Here is a 20237-nt window from a genome sequence, read left to right on the forward strand (position 1 = left end):
GTTATATAAATATAATTAAAGACGTATAAAAATGATCAAATGTGAGTCAGATGTTATTTGTTTTGATATAAGTACGTATTTCGATATGATTAAATAAGAATAGAAAAGTGAAGAATTATTGGAAGGCATAGTGAAGTGTAAATGATGAGTTGGAGCAGTTATTGCAGAGTGACACGATTTCTGCACTTCATTAACTGCATTTCGAGCCGAGCCTCCAGTGTGGAACCCTCCAGCAGTGGGGATGAAGCAGAAGTATTTAACGTAGAGATTCTTCCGAGCAGTTATCGAGAATTTACTCTATTGTGTTTTGTACAGTTATAATTCCCACAAATACATAAAGTGTAAGTATTTTCATTTCCGGTACACAAATAACGAAAGGGGACGTTGGGAATGGAGAGTAATACAGCGAAATCTTCATGCACGTGAAAGTGTAAAATGAATTGAAATGAACAAAACTACAGAAAATTATATTTTCTACACTAATATGTTCCACAAATGCAGGAAAGTCGCTTCAAGTGTGTTTTCGTTTTCAGTACAAAAATAACGAAAAGGTACCATAAATGAAAGGGGACGTTGGAAAGCGACAGTAATAACGCGAACCGTTCCTTGAGTCGTAGCGATGTCTTCATGCACGTGGACGTAGAGAATCAGAGACCTACCTACGTACACAGTGAGCCGCAGTAATAACGTAATCATTGTTAACAAGACTGGCTCCGCAATGAAAGCGACCCTCGTAGACCAGCCGCGCCACCCACGGATATTTGTTCGGGGCTGTGGGTCTTCCGCCGACGATTCGATTCTCTTGATTGGACACACCGCATTCTGGAAGGCGCATTCGTCATTCATTATTACTTATTACGTGTCATTATCGGACGGCAGACGAGGTCGGTAGCATTCGGTGATAACACTTTCTAAGGATAGGACTGTTACATCCGCGGCTGCAATGTGAATCGCATGTGCGGGACCGACCGTTATTACATCTAATAGTGACCAAGTGCAAATTCTGTCGCGTGATGTAACGAGCTTGCAAAGGAACGAGTGGGGAAAGTGAATTTTTCAATTGCACTTTCGCCACGCTGGGAATGGAAACCAGTTCCATTCGATTTTTTTTCTCTGTTTTTTTTTTTTTTTTCGAAGCGACAACTCCCGAGGCACTTTTATCGAATAGTTGTCCGCGGTTAGGAATGGAAGAAGTTGCGCACGAGAACACTTTCTTTTACGTGAAATTCAGTTCGGTGTTATGTAAAATAAATTCGATATTTTGTAATATGCGTTACTGGTGGACGATTAGTAATATTGTTTGTTTATTGTAGTAGAAAACTAGAGAAATGGTACATTTCATTAGACTACTTTGTAGGGTTTGTATTCTTTAAAATTATTGAGTACTATTTATTTGAGTACTATCTTCAGGTCACCGATTTAGTTGAAACACTAAATATTGGTAGATTTTGTTTTTCTGTTTACAGAAATACTCCATTATAGGGTCAAATATCAAAAAGTCTCGAATTTTTACCAAATTCTAACTTTGAATTATCATATAAACGTCACTAGTGAGTAAATTAATGATTTATGAAATGAAACATGGCGAAAGAATTCTAAGAATATCAACAGTGATGTCAAATTTTGACGGTAACGTAAAAGAAAGTTCGAAGAAATCGCAAAACTGAATTTCTAAACCTACTTAAACACTTATTTTACAAGAAAGCGTATAATATTCCAGGTCATAATCTTGTAAAGCTTAATCCGACTTGGTACCTTTTTATTCATTAAAGAAACGAATTTGAAAATGTTTATGAATAAAACAGGCTGAACAAAAAGGAGGATAATTATTTTTAAAAAAACAACGAAAATAATTAACGTGTTCCAGTCTTACCGCACGTACAGTTCCGCGATACTTCATCATCGCTGTCCCCACCGATGGATATGTCAAGACCGAATAATTCGTCGAACAGGAACTTGCCCTTTCGATTGTGTGTCGAATTCGCCGTCTGAAAGGAACAGGTCGCCGTCACACTTCGACACACGCTCACTTTCCATTGCAAATAAGTAAGAACGATCGTAGACAGCGGCCACGAATGGTGGGTCAAGGTCTTCGGTCGTTAAATTCCAATTTGCACGCACAAACTAGGAATTTTAATTACTACATAGAGAATAATAGCGACAGGTCAGAAAAAACACTTTATTTTATATCGCAACTAAGTATCTAGTATTTATTTATAGTAGTAGTAATTATTCTAAAACCCAAAGGAAATAATCAGAATTATTTTAAACAAGACTTCTTAGTAGCTTCCGTCGACATCATTCCGTTAACATTGTAAACGATTTCTACATACAAATGAACAATTCGTATTACCAACCACGTCACATATTCGAGACATTCAAGTTTTAGTCAAACACAAAATTATTCACGAAATCCACACGACTAACAATTAGCTGACACTCTTGGAATATTTGAAAAGTCCTACCTTCCAGTTTCTACCTCCAAGGTTTACCTTCCGGTGTAATTAAATACTCGAGAATACTATTCAGAGTCCCATAAAATCATCGAATAACAGATTTCAGTATTTTACTTACAGTGTAATTCCTAGTCGTGGTTGAATCATCCCTCAGGAACCTGACGTCCAAGCAAGTAATATGGGCGAAGAGTATCAGGAACGATCCAAGAGTCCAGATTTTTCGTACGGTCATTGTCCAATCGGTTGTCGTTCGGGTAAGGAAAGAAGAAGAAAGAAAAATATCGTTTCACGGCGAAATTTCACCTCTGTCGTCCACCGAACTTCCTAAACACTTGTCTCGTCCACGGGTTTCCCCATGATCGCGCATTCTACCGCGTGCCCGCACAACACCTACCCACTGTTCCACGATCCTCCTGGCCCCTGTAACTTCGACCAGAAGCTGCAGGAGATCCAGACGACCGTGATGCAGACGCTTTCACCGTGCCACCACGAAGACAGCCCGGACTGACCGACCAAGACCGAGCAGCCGTTCAAACCGCTCGCGAAGAAAGTTCTTTCTCTGTGTCCTGTTGCTCTTCCCATTCAGTACGCGACGCTGATCGCACGTGATCCTCTCGATTCGAAATTGGCAAGATGGTCGCGGCTGGGGATCCGTGTCAGGTCGCTACAACTGGTCATCGATCGCGGGAATCACATTTCAGAGCTGATACTCGGTCTCCCATCATCGGTGATATTTTTGTGAGTCTTTGAAAAATTGTTAGACCTTTTTTGAAATGGAATCGAAGACTCTTCGAGTGTCTTGACAGCAGAACTAACAAAAATGAACGTGTTTCTATCTCTGTCACGTTGGTAAAAGGGACATCTTGTTGATACAATAATTTTTTATGTAGTGCAATAAAGGTCGCGAAGAATTTCAGAGAATACACTGGTTTGATGTTTTACTGGTTTTTATAAAAGTTTACGAAGCAGTTATTTTGACTGGTTTAGCAGACCCGACTCTGCAGGTGTTTTAATGAAGGTATGGAGGTTTCTTTGTAGCTCCAATATTTCGTAATCAACAGTCCTTAGATGTCCTGATGAAATTACGAAGTTTCCTGTAGCCCCAAGTGATCCAGAGGGTCGACGAAATATGAATGGGACACCTTTTTCGATTAGAACAGTTTCTTAACCAGAATCGAACTTTCTTCAGGTGTCCTAGTGAAGTTATCAAGTTTCTTGTAGCTCCAAGTGGTCCAGAGGACCGAATTTAATTAGAACCGTATATTCTTCAGGTGTTCTAATGAAGTTATGAAGTTCCTTGTAGATCCAAATGTTCCTGAGGTTCGAAGATGTGTGAATGGAACACCTTTCTCAATCAGTACCAAACATTCTTCAGGTGTCCTAATCCAGTTGTGAAGTCTGTTGTAGCTCCAAGTGGTCCAAACAGTCGAAAAAATATGAACGGAATATTTTTCCCAAACAGAACAAAACACTCTTCAGGTGTCCTAGTGCAGTTATAAAGTTTTTTGTAGCTCCAAGTGGTCCAGAGAGTCGAAAAAATATGAACGGGATATTTTTCCCAAACAGAACAGATCACTCTTCAGCTGTCCTAATGCAACTATGAAGTTTCTTGTGGCTCCAAGTGAAGTCCTAAGGGTTGAAGAAATGTGACCAGAAGACTTGATGTTGTTGTCCACTGGGATGAGTACGCTGCGTGCACTCATCTACTATGTCCTTTCGAGGTGGTCTTGTCTCGGATCCAAAAGAGCCTCCCACCACGGAGGATCGCAGTTCTTTTATTCTTTCGATTCGACCGCCCCACTCTGCGGAATCGAAGACACGCTTTCGGCGCCCTTTCGAAAAATTTCTCTTTTAGTGGCCGGTCGAACGGACGTGAACGTGGACGCGGACGGCGTCGATGGATGAGATTCCCGTGGTCGATGGAGCTGCAAAAATATCATATTTTTGCCGATGACGAGATATTATTAAAAAAGTTCTTCGCACAGACGACACGGCTTGCAGAGTTTCACGATTGTCTCGCGCGTGATTTGCCCGTCATGTGTTCCTGCCCCCCTTCCCATATAAGAGTTCTGAGGGATTGCTGTTAGGATTTTCGTTTTGTTTGGCAATTTGTGGAAATTTGATGAAACTGGTTCACTTGGTTCTGACCTTAGACCCTTCTAAAGTAGGTCGTTGGTAACGTTTTCACCGTTGAGATCGTATTAACGCTTGTGTATATACCTTTCTGCTGGGTGTAATCTGTCAATGAAAATAAAAATATTTATATTACTGTACAGTAAAAAATTCTAAGCTGTTTGTCTTGGTTTCAATTACCTTTAAATTGATACGACTTTGTGGGTTCAGAAAATTAATGAAATGTCTAGAAATTCCTTTTACGTGGAAAGTAGAGCAAGGAAAATCGTTGTAATTTCTGTTTCGTAAAGTTATTGATCTTCTTTAATTAAACATCAATTTTATCTATTACCTTACCTTCAAATTTAAAGTGGTATTCTAGTAATATTTCTGTGTAATTATTTCTGTGAATTATGATTCATTATATTAATTTTCATCGTAAACGTCACTGCAGATTGGTAATAATAATTAAAGTGCTTCGTTATGGCACCGGGAATGCACTTTGTTATCGGTTTGTGGAGCTGCCATTCCTGTTTCGATCCGGGAAGAATCAGGAGTCGACGGTAACGGTCTGTAGGTTTCACTAACCCACATTCACCATTGAAAGCAAAACGTTTCTGACTAGTGACCCGGTTTCCGTTATTGCCCGTTCATCTCGATCGAGGACTCTGTCGTTTATCTAACATCTTTTCGTGATGTCCACGTCTTTTTTTTTTTTTTGTCAAGCCGGCTTTTCAACGACCGTTACTTTTTTAACCGGTTCGCTTCCGACCGGTCCTTTTTCGGGATTTTTCCGTTCGAAAAAGAGGGTCGACATATTTATTATGATTGAAGCTTAAATTTGAAATGTAAAGTATTTATAATATGATTGCAAAACTGTATCTTGTTGTCAGTTTGTATTTTATTTTGGATTTATTATGTATATGTAACTAAAATGGTAAAACTTAGAAATATTTCGTAAACGTACTCTTTATTTAACAACTGTTTATGTATATTGTTTCTTTATGTACACAGGACTAGAATATATCTTAGCTACGTGCTACGAATTAACAATTAAAATAAACAATGGTTCACCGTTTGAAGCTATTTATAAAAATATATTGTTGTTATATGGAGATATTTAAGAACGTGCGACGAAAGGAGCTATCGTACGTACTATATCTTAATACTGATTGACCTGGTTTGTAAAAAGTATCTTATACAATTAAAGGTACTAAGTTCGTAGTTCGAGAGGTGCTTGGTAACTCTTTTTGTTTTTTTAACGTAATGGTTATGTTCCGGCCTGGATGTACTGTTTGGATTCTAACAGTTTGAAATTAGTGTCGAGGCGGTGGACACACGCATTCGTCATCGAGATGGTCTTTCAGCCAACCGAAATAGTTAGTGACTTTTGTGTATACTCCTGGAAAGTTTGGCCTCGCGCAGCCACGACCCCATGAAATGAGACCTGTATAATAAATAATTTAAGCATATGTTTTCGAAACTACATTATTGTCTGTCATGATAAATATTTATTTATAGCCTTACCAACGATTTCGAGGTGTCCGTATGTTCCTTTCACATGAAGGGGTCCGCCGCTGTCACCCTTAAAACAAAATTACGTTTTAATGGATGTGCGTTGACTTTAGTATAATTAGATAATTACATCTTTAATATAATTATTATATGGTGTGCCCATATCATCTATTGTTCATGTTGTAAATATATTCATCAATGTGATCTGTCATCGTACGCCATTTTCACACATAAGGGTGGGAAAATATACTGAATTTAAACTACATTGCAATCTTATTAAAAAAATACTGGATTACTTATTGAAATATTCTAACTCTCCTATTAGTCTATGTTATTATGGTATTCTGCATATTATTATATAATAAGTGTGAATATGTGCTGTCTTGAAATATTCTACTAATAATTATAATGATCGGTGAAGATTTATCATCAAAGAATTTTAGGGTGAAAAATTACTCTGAAGAATTCATCACTCTTTATATTCCATATGTTTTAGTAACCAAACGTATAATCAAGTACTACTATTCCAGTGTTACACAAAAGACGATTTGTTGAAATTTAGTTGGAAGACAGGAAAGCTAGTTCACATTAACATTCTATGGATCCACTAAAAACAACGAATAAAGTAAACTCACTGAACAGGCATCACGTTCGCCTTCCAAGTAACCAGCGCAGAACATGTTCTCGGTGATCCGATTTTTCTTATACCCAGCCTGATCACACTCCTCCTGAGATAAAATTGGAAGGCTAACCTTTCGCAATTTCTCGCTCACAGGCTGATCCTCTCCGGTTCGACCCCAGCCAACCACTGTAGCCGTTGCTCCTGTGTAGTCGATAGCTTCTACAAAAAGTATAATATCCCCTAAGACCTTCGATTCTACCCTATCGATAATTAGTAAAACAAGAAACATGTCTTTAGATAATTTCATATACAGCAGTTGGTTTAATAACGGTTCAAATGAGATGCAGATATAAATTTTAAATGTGTCCGAAATTTCAACCTTACCTTCCATGTAAAAATCAATAAGAATACAGACAATTAATTGAATAATTTGTAGTATAAATTTGGGGTATTAAACGAGTTTAAATGCTGTCTTTTTATTCTGTCATTGGTTTGTACATACATACGTGGTTGAGTGGCGAACTAGTTAGGGATTTTTCTGGTCATACTCCTCAGCATTTCTTATTGTTAACTGCGGAATTCTATTCTTGTACCAGAATTTGACAGAATCGTTAAAACACACTTCTGTCGTGGAACTATGTTAAAAGTCGAGAATTTTTTAAACTCGTGAACACTGAATAAAAGCTTCCTTTCGTTTCTTTCATTTTCAATACATATTTACCCTGCTATCTATTTTGTTTAAATGATTCGTTCGAAATCGATCAATTTTTAATCGAAATTATTTATCGACGTTTCACTGTACCTTTTTTTCTCGCCTTTCTTAGGGTCACTGCATAGGTTTTTTTTTTAAATTAATACTAAATACTCACTGTCTTCGGGCAAACATCCGGTTCTCACGATACCATTCACATCCACCGGCCGGTCTATTTCGATGATGGCGATATCGTTGTTGAACGAGTACGTCTGAAAGTTTTCGTGCATGGTGAATGACTTGACACGGCGAACTATGGCGTTCTTACTGAAATTCGTGCGGTTGCTGTCGGCTAAAACCAGCTTGATGCTCTTCTTGTCGAATCTGGAATGAATGACGGCGTCTGTTAGAAAAACGATTCACGCTGTTCCGTATCGATAATTTACACAGAATCACATGATCCGAGAGAATTTCCCGGAGAAACTTACTCAGATCAGACCTGGCCTTAAAGAGAAGTTTCACTTTTATTATTTGCTGTACACCACTTTCAGATTAAACGAATTAACGAAAGTGAAAGAAGAAACCGGGATTAAACGCGTTGAGAGACGAATACGCGGATAATTCTTGATCCAGAATGAAAGTTAAAAGTACCATTCTAGAATAAAAGAATCAGAATTCAACTGAAGTGAATTTATAATTCCCTTGTTTCATTCGATGAACTGGTAAATGTCAGTAATATTAGATTACAGTGTGTAATTAATTTTAAAGTTAGAAGAATTGTACTGTGAGAACAGTCTTTTTAAATAATTAATTTAATTTCTGAAGTATTTAAGTGTGTTTTTTAAAGGAAATTATTGTATTATATTGAGCCATTCACAGGCTCAAGTGACCAACTCTATTTCATGAATCAAAATCACTTGATTGGGACTTAACTTTCTGTACTTTTTTATATTTTTGTGGAGTTAATCACTTTGGCAAATGAACATATGACGATGTAAACAAGTAAGGAGTGTTTTAGGTTTATTCCATTATAATTTCTTTGTTTCAACTTTAATGGTATCCTGTCACTACAAAGTTAATGTCACTTTTATATTATATCGTTCTAAAACTGAGTCAAGAAAAGTGTAATATGAATTTGTATGTTTTAACAAATTTAATATAATTCGTGTTTTGAACATTCCATTGTAATCGTAACCTATTTAATGTCGCAGAGATATGAAATTTTGTTTAGATATAATTTTTAAAAATTGTTTAATGTATTTTGAGATGTTTCTAATATCGATACTCACCCCTCCACGCAATGAGCCGCCGTAAGCACGTGTCTCCGTGTGATTAAGCTTCCGGCGCAGAAAAATATCCCATGTCTGCTCATGCTAACCATCCATGGATATTCGTATACAGTCGCCGTGTCTCCACCAACGATCCTTATTTTTCTTCCCACTCCGCACACTACGATCGAAAGACACAAATTGGTTGTACGGTTGGGTAAGAACGTAACTGCACACATTTCACGTGACAGAAAAAGTAGAAAGTTTAATGAAACATGGCAGATAAACAACATGTTGCGTAAGTGGAAGTCAAACAATAAATATAATAATTTGACGCAGAACGAAGCGAGAATGGCCGAACCGACGTGAATGAATGAAACCATTCTTATATTTACGATTAAACAAATAAGCTAACTTATAGAAATTTTTTCTATAAATTTGTGTTTCACTTGAAACCCTAAAATTGAAGATTTGAAAGACCAAGTGTCCCAGAGGCAAATAGCGAACTATATAATGTGATATGAAAAGTTAGGGAATTGAATTTTGTACAGAAATTTTGAAATGGATCTTCGAAAATGGAAAAAGTTTTCCAGAAAAATTTTATCTAAAAAGATAAATTTATTGGAAATATTATTAACCTTTCGATATCTTCCGATATTAAAGTTAAATATCCAATATTGCAATGACTTATTAGATAAGATTTTAATCACGAACTTGGTACTTAGGAACTAAAGTAAAAGTATTGCACTTCTCTTGAAGTCGCAAACTGAGCAAAGCGTTGACAAGGGCAGTTAGAAAGGCAACCAATTCATCCACGGAACAGAGTGGTAGTTTGAAAGGAACAGGGACACTCGTGTTGAGTGACATTCACGCAGGTGGCTGCTTTTATTGCAGCTCTCTTACCGCAGTCCCTGCAGACGTTCGGTCTCTTTGACGGACCAGAAGACGGTGAATTGAAATCAATAGAAGACGCATCGTCTGCTGGCCTCAGATCCTCGATCTCGGCATTGGTGATGTTGTAATGCACTTGGACGTTCGACGAGGGTCGATACTTTTGATCGTTTCGCGGTATCTGAAACAAACACAGAAAGGTAAGCATGGATCGTACATAATTTCGAATTTAAATACAATTAAACTTCAATCACTAATACATGTAACGATAGTATTATTGCCCAATAGCGAGGTCATTACTAGACTGCTTTTTTTATGCATTGACAGCCTACTGAATCCCATCAAATACAATAAAAGACAAAATTTTCTTCACATGCAACGAGTTTTATATTCTGTTCTGTACCCAATAAGATACTGAAGAGAAGAAAAAAATTACTAAAAAATTCATCTAGATTTACTTACGAATTACTTTATAAAATTTTATTTTGAATACGAATGCTTTATGAATAACTTTATAAAATTTTATTTTGAATAAAAATTTGCAGCCTAATACTTTCTTTTGCGAAGATAATAACTAATCGTTTATTATTTTATAAATTCTGAAACAAGAATTGTCCAAAATCTGACTACCGAAAGAAAAATTATTTCAGTAGTATAAAGCTATCCAATTTCTTCTGAAACGAAGCTTTACATAAAATCTCAAAACTATTTGAACGAAAGATCAGGTTAATATTATTATTAAGATTTTTCCCTTAAAAATGTTGAAAATAATAGAAACAACTAATCTTTTCACATTCTCGACTACCTCTCTACTTTAAATTACCATTCCCCGAATACAAACCATATTATTCCAGTGGGAGATCAAATTATAAAACCAACAGTACGAAAAATACATTCCTTTTTGTGTTTCTGTACAAATAAAGTCACAATATCGAGGTGTTTACACTAGACAATTTTCAATCAACCACCGACTGAAAATATACAAAAAGAATCAAACACAGCTTATATAATCATCAAAAACATAGTTAAAATCGTCGATTCACGCAGATGGTTAAAATAATTCAATCGTCCACAGTATTCTCCCAACATACCCCAAGAAATCCTGATCCTCCGACCTCGAAACTATCAATATCAAAACTATATTTCATAGGCTCGAACGTAACACCGTCCCCGTTGATGTTCACCGCGACGACTTTCGTCCAGAATAATTGCAACCGTCTCCCCACGAGGCGGCACGAGAGAAACAGGAGAGAGGCATAAAACTCACCACTCGCGGGATCGCGTGGCAGCAACAGCATATCCACATCAGTATCGCGAGTTTTTCTTGCATCCTGGCGCGATATTATTCAACGTGGTCTTCCGTTTAACTCCGTCGTTCACGGCTGTCCGTACGATCGGGGGAGCCAAAGTTGGCAAGGTGGGCAAATGCCAGGGTAATACAGGGGACAAACAGACGGTTACGGGACGCGTGTATCCGGTGGCGGGCACCCGTGCACGTGCCTGTGCCCGGGCGTGAAAACTCTAAAAGTGTCGTGATCGTTTTGCCGTTTTATAGTAAATTATAACTATCGAAGGAGCCACGGCGCGCCTGGGGCCAACACGGTGGGGATCGTCAACCTTGAGTGGTGCGTTTGCATTGGCAGATGTTGCATGTGACAGCGTTTAAATCAGTCGCGCGCGCGCGCGCCCGTGTCCGTGTACGTCGTCGTCTCACCTGTACGGATCACCAATCACCCGGACGCAATAAGCAAATCGGCCGATTTCAGTGCGCACGAACACAAATACACACACATAGCTGATGGAAGAGCGCGGTTAAGCATCAACCACCGTGAACGACCAATGTCAACCCAGCCCCCGCCACCACTTCTTCCTCCTCTGTCTTCGTCTTTTCTGATCCTTTTCTTGCTCCCGCTCGATCCCCCTCCTGGACCTTTTCAACAGCGTCCTTCCTTCTTTTCAGGGACCCGGCTGACTGGATCAATGTCACTTTCGGCTGACGAAAATGTCTTCGCCGCATGACCTGATCCCCTTCTGGCATTGCCACCTATGGAGGATGGAGAGATAGCGCCTCTGGGACACTGATTGGAGAGGTTTTGGGATATAGAGGATTCTTGTTTGATATGGTGTTATTGATTTTTTGGATTGATGGACAAGTGGGGATTTTGGAGGTGGTTCAGAGACGATTGGTGAACATTTAATTTTTGGTGGCTAGTAGCTCGATTTGTGGATGAATTGGGCAAGCGTTTAATTTGCGTGGAAGCACTTGGGATGGGGATTGGGAACGTAGAGTATACTTTTAGTAAAAGAAATATTCAGAATTATGCAATATTGCAGTTGGGTTGATGAACTGGTAAATGTCAGGAGTATTAGATTATAGTTTGTAATTAATGTTTAGAATTAGAAGAGTTGTACTCCGAGAACAGTACGTTTAAACAGCATGTATCATCTGGCTAAATGTTTCTGAAATATTTAAGTGTGTTTTTTTTTTAATTATTGTATTATATTGAGCTATCCAGAGGGCAAAATGAATCTTTCCAAATTTTTGTGCCAAAGCACTTGATTAGTGTTTAACTGTCTGTATTTTTTATACTTTTGTGGGGTTAATCACTTTGGAAAATGAACAGCTCATATGACGATGTAAAAAAGTAAGGAATGTTTTAGTTTTATTTGTGATTTTAAATGATTTAAGTTACTAAATCAGATAGAAATCATTATGCATTTTATGTTGGAAGACGCAGCGGTCTTGAAGGATCTAGGTATGTGTACGAGAGGAGACTTCCTGTTCACGCTCCTTTAATTTTTATGTGCAACTGATCACAAAATGCGGACAAATCTCCCTGAAAATTAAAAAATCTGCATGACAATATTAATTATACGAATCAATTTTTATGCTGAAATTAAAATTATAATTTAACCAAAAAATATGTGTTTGTTTTTGCACAAGTTTATGCATTTAGAAGTTTAAGCAGAGACATTCAATAGTATAGCAATATTTTTAGTTCATTAGAAATGAAGAGGATTAACTGGTGAGTTTAGGACTTAATACAATAAAATAATACATTTAACAGAAACGTAATAGAATCTGCAACACATATTCAACCGAATAATACATTTAAAAAAAATAAACTTTGCTTCCATAAACAGGTAAAAAACTTTGTTTCCATAAATAGGTAAAAAAATATGATCTTCCATAAAGATTCAGTAGTAACCTCTTAAAATCTTCGTTTCCACTTAACCCATTTTGCCCTGAATCACTTATAATTCCTCATAATCAAGCAATTAATCATGCCACATGGAATCATCAGATTCATCGTAAGAGTTATAAACGCTAAAAGTAAGTCAATGATTCCAAATGGAATCACGCGAGCGGAGAAGGGTTAATTGAAGTAAATAGAAAGACATGAACAAACAGCAGAAAACGTATCGAGTGATTTTATGTTTCTCGAGATTCCTCTAAATTATAGAAGATTAATGAAACCCTTTACGCTCTGTCGTACAAGTTTCAAACTTTCATTTTTCCCATCGACGTTTCACGTCTTACGAGCTCGACTCCAGAAACGAACTTCGGACACGAACCGATTCCCTTTATTAAATGAATTATGCATACTTTCGATCGTACTGTCAGACCGAGTCCTCGTGTTTCATAGAACTTCGAAGGTGAACCATCAGTTTCAGCCGCATCCATGAAACAATTTCGTTCGAGCCGTGGATGGCGAACGTTCCGCTATATGGGTGATTCCAAGAAGTTCGTGGCACCATGGCGATATTACGTGGGATTATTATTGCGGCTGGAGAATCGGGTCAATGTAATAAGCGGCGTGTCTTCAGATTCGTAAGACAAACATCCAACGAAACAACAGTGGAAACGATCACTGTTTCATTGCTTTTTACCGAGTCCTTCGGTGGTTTATTGTTTAGATAATCACGCATCGTTTCCTATCCACGCCTGGGCGGTGTCGAGGTAATTGGTTCATCGAACGACTCGCGTTATCTTACGTAAATTTAAGACGCTCAAATAAACTTGCTCGTTGAACGAAGTACGATTGTAATCGGTGATTTTTAATCCGTCACCTTGCTCGATGGCCTGGGTGAGGTTTGGAGAACGAATGGGGGAAACTTGTTTTACTAAGTTTTTCAGACGATAAATTTTTTACGTATCTTTCCGATGAACAGTGTTCTAACTGAACTCGGATAAAAAATAATCATAGGTTTTTGTGAATTTTAAAGTTGAATTGGGGAACTTATGTTATTTGGGAGTTGAGTAGCTGGAATATGAAGGGTTCTTACAAGAAAAAGTAAGTGGATTACGGTAAGTTCTTTATGAGTGTTCGAAGGCTCCTTGGCACTGCACATTAAATATCTCATAAACTAGTGGCTATATGTGGTTGAAATAAATATCATTGCTTCAGAATTCCGAGCTCTATCATTGTGCTGAACCTCATTAAAAAGTCAACGTTACACCTGGAGACCTGTCCTTGTCAGTGCCGAAGAGCCTTCAAACACTTATCGATGGTTTACTGTACTCTGTTGCGCTAATTTTGTACTTCTATGATTTAATTTTCGAAAATTAAATTGCGATTAAATGAGATTAAATTTGTGTCCTGTGAAAGTAGAACCTGACTTTTAGTCCAGCCTGTATAATAAAACATAATTATTCTTGCACGTAATTTTTAATGGCACGAATCACTGTTGTTACGTATATATTTGTCCATATGTTAATTTGCAAAAAAATTATGTTACTAGTTACGTTTTATTTATCATAAGTGTCTGTCGTTTCCGATAGCGAAATTTATTGTTCCGATAAGAAGATACTAATTTATTCTTATTGATCATTAATGTGTCTATACCACGTCTAGTGTTTTATGAAATAAAAACCGGATGATCGTGATTTAAAGAACAATCACACGGTTTGCATGATCAAACAAAATCAAGAAACGCGTACACTCCCGGTCATAAGTACTAGAACAGTAATCGAATACGTATTACGAAATTCCAAAAGTCTAAGAGACATATTGTTTAGGGGACATTAAAGCTCGTTGAACAACGCTTATGCTATTATAAACAAACGTGGCCTAAAATATGTATAATTTTTTACGAAATATCAGATTTTCTTCATACAGACCAGTTCTCTTAATACTTATGAGCGATAATGTACGTCCATCGGATGTTGCTGTAAAAGCGAGGGAACTGCTAATGCGCACGAAAGTGGCCGATAACTTATTCATATCCTCTTCTCTTAATGGCCGTTCCGTTCCTCGATGTGTGTTTTGGATATGATGTTAATTCGAGACATCGAACCTCGGCATACATTTGAATGTATTTGTTCGTCGTTCAAGTTAACATGTTCACTGCTTCCTGAACTCGTAAATTTATACCAAAGGATAACGCGATTTTTTAGAACGTCCGAAGAAATTCGTGTTCCGTTTGTATGCTTTACTTATCCAGTTTCTGACAATTTCTCATTTTTCGGAGGGAATATAACGGAAATACGTGTATAAATTGAAAACAGATTTTCATTACAAGTTTGTAGATTTATTCGATTCACAATAAACTTTCGAAGTTCACACGTCGGATATCTGTTGACATTTATAGTGTAAAGTATTGCAACAAAAGGCAGTTTATTTTATTATATAGAGGAGAATGGAATATTGTGTAAATACAATAGAGTGGGTTGCATTCATAAGAATGAAATAGTAATATATGAAAAATAAATTCAAACAAATTGCTATGGATAAAGCGTTGTGAGCTATCACGAGCTGTGAGAATTACAGTTCTTCTAGACATGGTAGAACCTTACCACAATAGGTATCGATTTCTGTGCAATGGAACGCTACCAACTATTAATTATTAATGAGCATAAAATAACCATCTAGTTAATATTAGTTTTTCTGAATCAAACGAATTTTAGGTGGAGAGACCCAGTTTCTCCGTACAATTGTAGCAACGTGTAAAATTAATAATATTAATTAATAATATTAACTTCGATTCTATAACAAAATTTCCAGGTATTGACAGACACAGTGGCTATAATATATGATTCTTTAATTGTTTTGACCAGCAAACACGTAATCGTGACAGTAATCTACCTGTAACGTTGTTTTGCCCGTGAAAAGATTGAAATCATGGCGACAATCTGACCCTGGGCGATAAGTGTAAATAAGGCAAGGCTTTTGATAACGTTCGTCATACATCGTGACAATAAAGCAATGGCTCACCCGCATGAGGGTGCTGATGACCCATATACCTTGACCCACTGTCGCGGGTTACAGGTGAGATACACACCTCTGTCCTACATCATCTTATCTCTCCTCTCGACATTAACTAGAACTTCGATAAGCTGACTTATATGGTACCCTTGTCAACCCGTCAACAGGTATCTTCATTGTCCTTTCAACGACTGAACCGATTCTTTCTTTTTGTGTGTGTTTTGTTATACAGATTGAATCGACGGGTCAAAGCACGAAGAAAATTAATTGGCATGCAGAGAATACAAAGGAAGAGATACTCTGCGTTTAACCGCTTCAGGGGCAAATTTATTAAGATGAAAAAATAATTTTTTTTACTTTTCAACTGTGTCTATTTGAAATATATATGAACGTATTAACGACAATCAATGGGTTGGGTATCTTTTTTGTGTTGGAGAAGTTCCTAGTGAATATTTATTCATAATGATGTTCGTTATACATATTGCTCGAATGAAAGAAAAATTAAACGTACACATGTGTACCAGTAACCCTCAAGAGGTTAATGTAATAGAAGATGATGAAAGGAAGATTGAATATCTTGAATGATATATTATTTGGGAGGTTTGGGAAGAATGATATTAAGGAACTAGATATTATGAGAATAAAATTCATATTATGTATTTAATATAGTACGTGAACGGTACTGAATAAATAATTGAATTATTTGTTTTTTACGTTTTACTCAGATGAGAAGTAGCTGAAGAATGAACAGCAATAATATGCTGGAATAATTCATGAGTTACTGTAATTGATTGTATAAACGACTAGTAAACAAGTTAATTTTCGGAACTTGCAATAACTTGATATAATGGTTATTTATTTTCATAATATTCGTTATCTTTTCCTATGATCCTCCATTGTTTAGACTAAATAGAAAATTGTAAAAATATTCTGAATCTAAAGTGTATTGCTACCATAGTGAAACTATAGTGAATTACTTATTGGCACACCTAATATTAATCTGATCATTCTTTTCCAATGTGAAATAATTTTAATTACTCATATCTTATGATACATCAGTATATTCTTATAATAATACGATTACAACGAGTTCCCTAAAAAAATAAGGCAACAAGCACATATTATTCGAACCTCGTACTGTTCCTTCACTCTTGGTCATTTACTTCACTGAAAATAATAATTTATTTCACTCATACATCACTACGAATAGTAATAAATAACAATTTTTTTAACAAGCCTTACATTTTTATGTAAATTTATTCCACAAACCAGCACGTCCCATTGAACCACGAAATCCACAAACTCGTCACCTACGTACATCGTTTATACAATTATTAAAACGGTTAACAACAAATTTAGGTGTACCAATAAGTCCATCCACTATTTCTTGACGAAATTCATATTCGTATGTATGAAAAATCAAGGATCTACATCGTTTCACTAATATTCACAATAACCTTCGAACATCCTAGACCATTTTCACTCAGTGAAAAATTGCGAAGGTACTTTTAATTAAATATGCATTCCCCTGATAATTGGATAACACAGTGGATCACTTATTGGTACTCCTAATATTTCGGTATACGACAAAACTGGGTACGAAGTATCGTACACAAGGAATGACGGACGAGCATTCTTTCTCGCGGAATGGTCCGGGAGAAGCCACGAATGGGGGCGTAAAGGTGAACCACCTCCGTTGAATCGAGCAGGATTTTAGCGTCCTGTAGCGAACCGGTGTCGCGGCTATACCAACCAAACATCTTCGGAGTTCGCCGATAACGTTTTTGTCCGGTCGGAAATTAACATACGGTTAGCCTAAATTTTCACTCGGACTTACTCGCCCAGTCCACTATTCCGTATAAATATAGATGGTGACGCCGAAACGAAGTCTTGTGTGAAAGTGTACGCCGTCTTGGTAGGAAGTGTTGTATTGTCTCCGATCGCGGCGACTCGAACTTCTTTTATTCGTCCGTACCGTGCGAGCAAAGGTTATTAACAGCAAGGTCCGTTCCGTTGTGCAACGAGGAGGAAGAACAGTGTTTTTCTTTTCGGTGATAACATGTGGTTTCGTTGGTTATTTTGCGTGGTCGTTCTGACCACGGCGACGTGTGACGTTTATTGCGAGGAAGTAAGTAACTGTTTCGGTAACGCTACCTTCCTCGACCCTCTTCTTCGCGACGTCGAACAGCGACGCCTTGAAACATTTATATTACTGAACTGTTTCGTTGAATATTGTTTTGATAAGGAATAGAATTTTTGTTGATTCAGTATTTGTGTTGATCAATTGATTGTGTTGATACCAAGTATATGGTAATTTAACCCTTTGTAGGGAATGTTGTGTTAATACCAAGTCTATGGCAATTTAACTCATCTTAGGCAATATTGTGTTAATACCAAGTCTATGGTAATTTAACCCTTCGTTGGCAATGAGTTTAATATTTGTGTCGATCAGCTGATTCTACTGACACCAGGTCTATGGTAATTTAACCCTTCGTAGGGAATGTTATGTTAATACCAAGTACATGGTAATTTAACGCTTCGTTGGCAATACGAGTTGTTGAGAAACCAAGCAAAATCCCAAGTTCCTGGTCTTTCCTTCGAATTTGTATTTTTAATGAAAGAACGTTTTAAACATTTGACTTAACGAACGATTGTATGACGTAGTAGAGATTTTTACAAGTATCTCAGAAATTTTACACATTGTTTGAAAACTTAGAATAGTAAAGTAATTAGGTTTGGACGTAGACGACCCAATTTCTGTACGGAGTGTGTTTTTCAAAATATTTATTCTCAATGTTATTATTGGATGTTCGTTTAATTATGACTGAATATCTAGATTCTGTGAGCGTGTAGAAGAGTTTACTAAAATAATTAATTTCAACAGTTATTATGGAGTCTGATGAATCTCGTAAAATAATAAACTTTATGTGTTTTAATATTTAATATTGAATTATTAATCGATTAACTCTTCCTCCCTTCGATGTTTTTTATCATCAGGACTGCAATTCATTAAATAAAAGTAAATGTTTACCATAGGTAGAGCCTCCGGTCGTCACCAATGAAGACATCAATTTGAATATTACATTGACTAATTCGACAATGACGGACGACAAAAATTTTTGGGAATGGCTGTATGGTTTCGTTGGCGTTCCCACGCTACCAACAATCGCAGCTCCGTCGCCAGTAAAAGATGAAACATGCTCACCTTGTAGTAAGTTACATCGATTTATTTGGCAACTTGAAATGTAACCGTTACAATTCTTAACTTCATTGAAAATACAGTTTAACACTAGAACTACTTAGCAAGTGAAAATGACTTGTCAATACACTCTTACAACGACGATTAAAATGTTATGACAATACATTTTTGCAGATTTTTTGCACTTTTTCTTACGATATGAAAGTGCAGAAATTAGTCAATTTGTAAATTTCTAAATTTTCAAAGTTTTTCACGTTTATCCACCGATCGAAGCAAATATGCGTTTATCGTCGGGGAGTTCTAGTGTTAAATTGTTTGGATGAACGAAACAGGAGAACGTAAATATTTGTTCATATCATGTCAATATCGTTAAAACAATAGTCGTATTGTAATGTTACCGTACAATCAATATTCGTCAAGATAAATTTAGTACGATGTTATATCATTTCACAGAGTGCGGTTTAACCAACACACAGAAACGTATAGTGGGCGGCACCGAGACACAAGTTAATCAATATCCATGGATGGCATTAATGATGTTTAGAGGCCGATTCTATTGTGGTGGATCCATTATAAACTCTCGTTACGTATTAACTGCGTCTCATTGCGTTGACAGGTGACTCGATCCTCTGTTTTAATCGTATCTACATTTAATACGTCGCTTGCTACTACATAAATCGTTTGAAACGTAACCGAACATCACTAAAATTGAATATTCGAAAAACTTTTATAGCCTTATATAGTTCCATTTACTCTAGAATCGACACTATTTTACTGGTATCATCAAAGTAATAAAAATGGAAGAATACTATGAAACACACAAGTAAATTTATAGTAATATTTAAATAAAGGAGTAATGATTTTTTAACACATTCCCCATCGCGTTGATCATCGGTGACTGTCATCTAATGAAAAATTCAAATAAATAATACCATTGGCGGAAATAGGTTCCGTGGTGAACGTGTTAAAACAACTTATTATATAATAACAAAAAAAGTTTTTTTTTTAATTTTTGCTATTGACATAAGTGAATGTTATAATGTACATGAACAATTGAACCAGATTTGACCCGAAACTCATAACGGTACGAATATTGGAGCACGATCGGAACTCATCCTCGGAGGCTCAGACCCAAACCTTTAAAGTCGATAAGGTCATGAAACATAGTGGTTACTCAACGTTCAACTATAACAACGACATCGCGCTAGTCAGACTGCAGGAGCCTATTCGATTCGTGGGAAAAATGAGGCCTGCGTGTCTTCCAGATAGAGGTAAAA

At 36.8% G+C, this 20237-nt stretch overlaps 1 protein-coding gene across 1 annotated transcript in view; it reads right to left on the reverse strand.

The window, feature by feature from the left end:
• Positions 1 to 20237, reverse strand: part of LOC107187465 — a 39804-nt gene that overhangs the window by 1964 nt on the left and 17603 nt on the right. The window contains exons 13-21 of the mRNA XM_015575569.1: positions 9568 to 9736; positions 8686 to 8845; positions 7575 to 7780; positions 6719 to 6924; positions 6096 to 6153; positions 5898 to 6015; positions 2575 to 2671; positions 1874 to 1988; positions 660 to 822 (exon numbers count right to left, since the gene is read on the reverse strand). Of these exons, the coding sequence (XP_015431055.1) occupies positions 660 to 822; positions 1874 to 1988; positions 2575 to 2671; positions 5898 to 6015; positions 6096 to 6153; positions 6719 to 6924; positions 7575 to 7780; positions 8686 to 8845; positions 9568 to 9736 (1292 nt within the window). The remainder of the gene's footprint in view (positions 1 to 659; positions 823 to 1873; positions 1989 to 2574; positions 2672 to 5897; positions 6016 to 6095; positions 6154 to 6718; positions 6925 to 7574; positions 7781 to 8685; positions 8846 to 9567; positions 9737 to 20237) is intronic.

The sequence above is a fragment of the Dufourea novaeangliae genome, unplaced genomic scaffold (genome assembly GCF_001272555.1).
Source record: "Dufourea novaeangliae isolate 0120121106 unplaced genomic scaffold, ASM127255v1 scaffold89, whole genome shotgun sequence".
NCBI lineage: Eukaryota > Metazoa > Arthropoda > Insecta > Hymenoptera > Halictidae > Dufourea > Dufourea novaeangliae.